This window comes from Helianthus annuus, chromosome 7, assembly GCF_002127325.2.
Source record: "Helianthus annuus cultivar XRQ/B chromosome 7, HanXRQr2.0-SUNRISE, whole genome shotgun sequence".
NCBI lineage: Eukaryota > Viridiplantae > Streptophyta > Magnoliopsida > Asterales > Asteraceae > Helianthus > Helianthus annuus.
In genome coordinates this window covers 116,231,459-116,237,375 of record NC_035439.2, presented here as the reverse complement: position 1 = coordinate 116,237,375, position 5,917 = coordinate 116,231,459, and the positions used below count along the sequence as shown (strand labels likewise).

The 5,917-nt window shown below is 34.1% G+C and overlaps 1 protein-coding gene across 1 annotated transcript; it reads right to left on the bottom strand.

Moving 5' to 3' along the window:
• Window positions 1-1,611: 1,611 nt before the first annotated feature.
• Window positions 1,612-5,032, bottom strand: LOC110868779 (GRF1-interacting factor 1). Its single transcript, XM_022118035.2, has 4 exons — window positions 4,592-5,032; window positions 3,056-3,132; window positions 2,203-2,287; window positions 1,612-2,125 (listed from the first exon to the last, which is right to left on the bottom strand). Exons 1-4 carry the CDS (start codon window positions 4,676-4,678, stop codon window positions 1,766-1,768), a joined length of 609 nt encoding a protein of 202 aa, XP_021973727.1. The 5' UTR covers window positions 4,679-5,032; the 3' UTR covers window positions 1,612-1,765.
• Between the last annotated feature and the right edge of the window lie 885 nt (window positions 5,033-5,917).

Here is a 5,917-nt window from a genome sequence, read left to right as displayed (position 1 = left end):
TCTATGTGTGCAGCAGCCTGTGAGATTGTTTGGTTGAAAAATCTTTTGCATGAATTAGATGTTTCGGCTAAGTTACCTGTGTGTTTACACTGTGATAATAATACGACTTTATCCATAGCCGTAAATCCAGTGTTTCATGACCGAACTAAACATTTTGAAATTGATTTGTTTTTTCTAAAAGATTTGATTTCGAAAGGTGTTACAAAAGCTGTTGGGATCCAATCTGAGAAACAGTTAGCTGATTTAATGACAAAGGGGCTCTTAATTGGTCAACATAATGAGTTATGCTCTAAAATAGGTATGTTTAATCCGTTTGGATATTAAATTGAGGTGGGGTGTTAAATATCAAGGTTAGTGTTTCAATTTAATATCTTTAACAATTTAATACCTTTAGTGTTCTGTGTTAAATTTAAAACTAAACTGGATGTTTATTCTCACATGTTTTTGGGCTTATTGGACTATTACTGTTGGACTTGTTGATGGGCTTGAGAAGCGAAGCTGGGCTGAAGCCGGGTTGTTATAACAACCCGGATATCTTCGAGCATCCGGATGTATAAAAAAGAGGCTTCATATCAGTCGCTAAATACACAACACATTGTGATATTTTTTGGGTATCTAGAAGTTTCTCTTTCAACCAGTTTCTCTCTCTCTCATCTGCGATCTAGAGTTTCACTGTAAAGGTCTTGATTCTTGTTGAATCAGAGGCTTATAGTTTAAATCTGTTTAGTTCGTGTGAGATTATCTCTTTGATAATCTCTGTGAGTTGAGTGTAGTAGATTAGTTTCTGGTGTATCGTCAATCTTGTTCCAGGATATCTTTTTTTGGGTAATAAAATTAGGTTTGGGTATTCTGCGTTCGTTGTTCTTGATACCTGTATGTTTCTTGTTCTTGCTTCGTTATTTCATCGCGATTTTCTTAGCATGGCAAATCAACGTTCAACCAATCTTTAAAGTTAATTTCTTTATTCATATATTAATAATCAACAAGATGTGTATGCTAACGATATCTTATTCGTGGGTACGATACTTTACTTAACTTGGATAGCTACCTTAATAGATTTTTGCATCACTTGACGACACTCATCATTAAGCAACTTATAAAACAACAATTTTTCAAGCTAAATATCGATACTAATGTTTAGCATGAAGATCTTTTTTTTGGGAACGGTGACTTTCTTGTGTTAGGCCACCGCACTCCTCAAATTGGAGAGCCTCGTTGCCCCACTCCGGCCAAACTACATTGTCTTAACCAGACTCACGCTGGCTTCAGAGTTTGGCTTGGACATTCCCTCGGGAAACCATACCGTCGACTACCACTTTGACAGACGTTTAGCTTGAAAGATCTATGTTAATCATATTGATGATATTAGAGCACTAGGTTGAGCAGTTACATTTCAAGCACTTATGTTAGTGTGATATGTGGTAGCCCACTTATTTGTAACTCATGATCAATCTCTATAAACGGAGTTTGGCACCTAGTGATGCATATTACAATATTTTCACAGCTCTACTTTCTCCATAAAGATTAGCATAGCTTAGACTAGAACATGTTAGTTCAGTATTTTCTCCTTATATGATCCGAAACAGCCCCACAACATTGACAAAAAAAAAAAAAAAAGAACATCGAGAGTTTCAAGTCAACCGGACAATAAATCTTCAAACATATAAAACATCAACTTGGAATGTTTAAAACTACAATCTACCACAAGGTTCATCATAACATGCAAACTAAACCATCTCCTAACACAAAAGACTATTACATATCATCAGTTACCTTTATCGGGAGATTTCAAGTACAGCGTTTCGCCACCATCTCCACTACTCGACCCACCAGAAACCCCAATATCTTGCTTGCGACCAAAGTCCGGGAACCCTCCACCTAGGTGTGTCCCACTAGCAACCGCGTTGCTGTTATCATTTTGTAGCATACTGGTTCCAACCCCGGAATTCATGCCTAGCAGCTGGCTATGCATCGCTTGCTGCTGTTGTAGTAACGAGTACTGCTGTTGGCCGTACATCATAGATGAACGCGCAGCCATTAGTGCTTGTGGAGACATTTGTTGTGCTTGTTGTTGTTGTTGCATGTAGTGACCTCCTGGTTGCTGCATCATCCCACCTTGAGGATACTGAATAGTAAGAGTACACAACTGTTATAAATGCATGGTGTATAGAGTTTGATTTGAAAAGGCTAAGAAATATTTACCTGAGAGTGAAGAGTAGGTACTTGAGGCTGAGAATCAGCAATGGCAGCAAGGTACATAAGGTTCCTCTGAAGCTTGGCTTGATGTCTGCCATTATCAAACCATTTCAAGACACAAAATTTTGGGGACCATGTGTTTGTTTGTTTGATGAGAGACTATAACAAGAGGTGTTTGTTTGAAGATGTGATAACCATAGTTTGAAATGTTTTGGTAAATTCTAAGCACAAAATTTTTGTCAACCAATTTTTAAAACATTTTAAACTCTTAAATAATATGTAAATCAAAAATGTTGACAAGATAATCACTTTCAAGACGCAACAACGCGCCAACGCGGTGTCAAACATGTAACATATTTTCATAAAAAAAATTTATTAAAGAGAATATACTAGTTAGGGTTTATTGTTATATCATTTTCAGAATATGATTTGATTATGTTTACTTTGTAATTATAAATTATGGTTATTGTACTCTATCAATAGTTGATTAGTAATACACCGGGTTTTCACTATAGAAAAATTATACAAATAGTCATGTTAACCAAACAGTTTTCCAAAATAGTCATGGGAATTTAGCCTTCACCGAAAAAGGCAGCCGTCATTTCGGTCAATCAAAAGCAGACACGTCAGCTCCGTTGGCTGAGACAACTAGGATTTAGTCTACACTTTTGGCCGCAAGCTAAAGCTTAGCCCGTGGTTTTCGCCGCTTAATCCGCACTGATAAAATTCAATGACTATTTTAAAAAAAATTGTCAACTAGACCTTTGGTAATTTTCGCTTTCATTATTCTATAACACTTGGGTTGAATCGGTAAAAAAAAAAAAAAGGAACTCAAGAGGGTAGAAATGGAAATACTCACTCAGCACATTCTGCCATTTTGCCTGAGTTTTGGCTCTCAACGATCTTCAAGATCAGAGACTTGTTTTCATCCAAGTACTGCACTTGTAAACGAAGGAAACAATAAAGCCTTTAACCAAAATCCAAATATTATTCTTAAAACTACTAAAGAAACTATAAAGCCTTTTACCAAAATCCAAGTATTATTATTAAAACTACTTTTTTTTTAACGGCTAATTTCTTTAATCCCCTGTCGTCTGTGGGACTTGAACCCAAGACCTTCCCTTTTCTAACTTAAATGTTTTAAAGGTTTTGCCTTTGCCAATGAACCACCACCCCATTGGTATTATTAAAACTACTAAAACAAGTGCAAAAAAAAAAAATAAGAAAGTATTAATGGGGCAAAACAAATACACAAGCACAAATATTGATGCAAATAAAGAATCTTCGGTAAAACCGTATTAAATTCCCCAGCACATGCAGATTGAATTCCCAAAGATATTGCAAAATATATAACTTTTACATTAAAAATAAAAATAAGTTATATACTTCATCATACAATCACGAAAAAGACCATTCATTAAAAATTGGACAGTTTTAATCATTAAAAACGACCCTTCATCCAATAATATAAATAAAAAATGAAAGTTTTTTTTTCTTCTATTGAACAAGAAATCTAGCAACCTGCATCTCAATGATTGCTAGCAGGTCTGTTGTATTTCGACCTCCTCAAAGATTTATTTATTTTTTTAAACAAAGCACTAAAATATTAAAGAATTTTGTTTTTTTTCACCAAAAACCCTAAAAAAAAACTAAAAAAAAAACATATTAACAAGATCGTCCCTGAAAAATATCACAAACCCACTTTTTGGTATATTTGTGATCAACTGTTTATCTGGTTATTTATATATAAAAATTAATCAAAACTAAAATAAACAGTTTTGGAACTGCTTATTTTCAAGATAATATACTGTTTTTTGGTCATGTCACATTACCTTTGGGTTGGGTTCAAAATCTTGTTTTTTGTGCCGGTTAACCAAGAAATACAAAAGTATGCTAAATAATCTATAGAAGATGAAGAAAACATAAAAAAAAAAAAAAATACCTAACATTCTTACAAGAGTTATTATTTTCATTAATAAGTAGATCATGCAAGTTCTTACAAGAGTTGTTATTTTAATTAATAAATAGATCATGCAAGTTCTTACAAGAGTTATTATTTTCATTAATAAGTAGATCATGCAAGATCAAGAGTGAAGACTTTAGCCATGTATAGTACAAGTGTACAACACAAAATTGTACATACAATAATGAGAAACAAATATATGAAACGTGTTTGTTGCAGATGAAGAAACAAGCAGGCAAAAGCCAAAACAAATCATCATAAAAAAAGATCAACAAAGCTGAACAAATCCACCAAACAACAAACAGGACACAGACACAATCACAATCACAAACACAGTAGATATGATCAGTAATCTATGCAACAAAAAGTCAAAGGCCAAAACTGATCAAAACTGAAAACATCTCAGGGAAGAAGCAATCTAAAGTGTAAAACCTGTTGGATATGATCAGTAGTGACATTGTTGGTGGGATAGTAGGCTGCCATCATGGGCTGCATCTGCATCAGGTGCTGCTGCTGCATTATATATATATATCAATCTTCCACTCTCTGATCACTTATATATATATATATATATATATGTGGATGTGTGTCTTTCTCTCTCTAGAATAGATAGATTAGGGCTCCACAAAGAACACCCCTTGTTTCCTTTGTGGGTTGTGAGTTTTTGTGGCTTAAAAGTTGGAACTAAAAACAGGTCTGGCTGCAGTAGTTTGGTTGCAAGACGGAACGGGGGGGCTTTTGAATTGATACATACACAATGGCAGAAGTATTGATACGATGGCTGGATAGAGGAAGGTTAAAAGTGAAGAAAACAAAAAAGGTAACAGGCTTTTCTTAGCTCAGTGTACTACAACATTTGGCTATATATGCAGCTGGTGCAGGTGGTAGGATGAGAGGGTGGTGACACAGGTTGAAAATTAGGGTTGGTTGTTTCTCTCACTTTTGATTCTTTCAAGTTGATTTGACCATGAAAATTGCAACTCATGAGTCATTATTTAACAGGTTTTAAACACGTTACTGTTTTGCCAAGCCGCGTTGAAAAGAGTGTAGGTTTAGTCGTCTCAGCTATTCAGTTGGCTCGCACAAAAGTATAGGCTAGTTAGCTTATTTAGCGTTCAACCAGCCACTTCACAAAAAGTTTAAGCTAAATCCTAGCCGTTCTAGCTGTCTCGCTAAAAGTGTATTTTAAATTCTAACCGTCTCAGCCCGCGAAACTAATGTGTCAACTTCTCATTGATAAAAATGAGACTAATTACTTTAGAGCAATTACATTAATGCATTTATATGTGGACATTCTATATAATATAGAGGAGGAAAAAGTAGAATAAAAACAACAAAAATGCTACTACACTCAACCTCTATAGTAGAAAAAAAAATTAAAGAGACCCAAATACACCTCTATATTTAGAAGGTTATATTTAACTCTCCATATCTTTTTGTGAGTGTGTAGGAAAAAGAAAATAATAATAAAATAAGTTAATGTAAGTAAGATAGAGATAGAAGGTTAGATGTAAAAGATTTTGAGAAATTAACAAAAGTTTAGAGAAAAGTGTACTTTTTGATTTAAATATATAGATAGAGATAAAGTCTCCGGTGTGAATGTTCTAGTGAAGTCTAAATAGAGATGACGTATTGAAAAGTTTTTTTATTAACAATGTCTATTTTTGTTCTTTTATATTATACAAATTGTTATAACTTAATTGATATGTTTTTTTTAGATTGTAAATCTTTTTTGTCAATGAAGTATGGAGCTAATAG

What these genes read in the sequence shown, in the direction of transcription:
- LOC110868779 (XM_022118035.2), bottom strand. Translation starts at nt 4,678, where the DNA reads ATGCAGCAGCAGCACCTGATGCAGATGCAGCCCATGATGGCAGCCTAC. An exon ending in AAAATGGCAGAATGTGCTGA is followed by an intron (nt 2,288 to 3,055) that starts GTGAGTATTTCC and finishes TGATAATGGCAG; the next exon opens with ACATCAAGCCAAGCTTCAGA. An exon ending in TACCTACTCTTCACTCTCAG is followed by an intron (nt 2,126 to 2,202) that starts GTAAATATTTCT and finishes CTTACTATTCAG; the next exon opens with TATCCTCAAGGTGGGATGAT.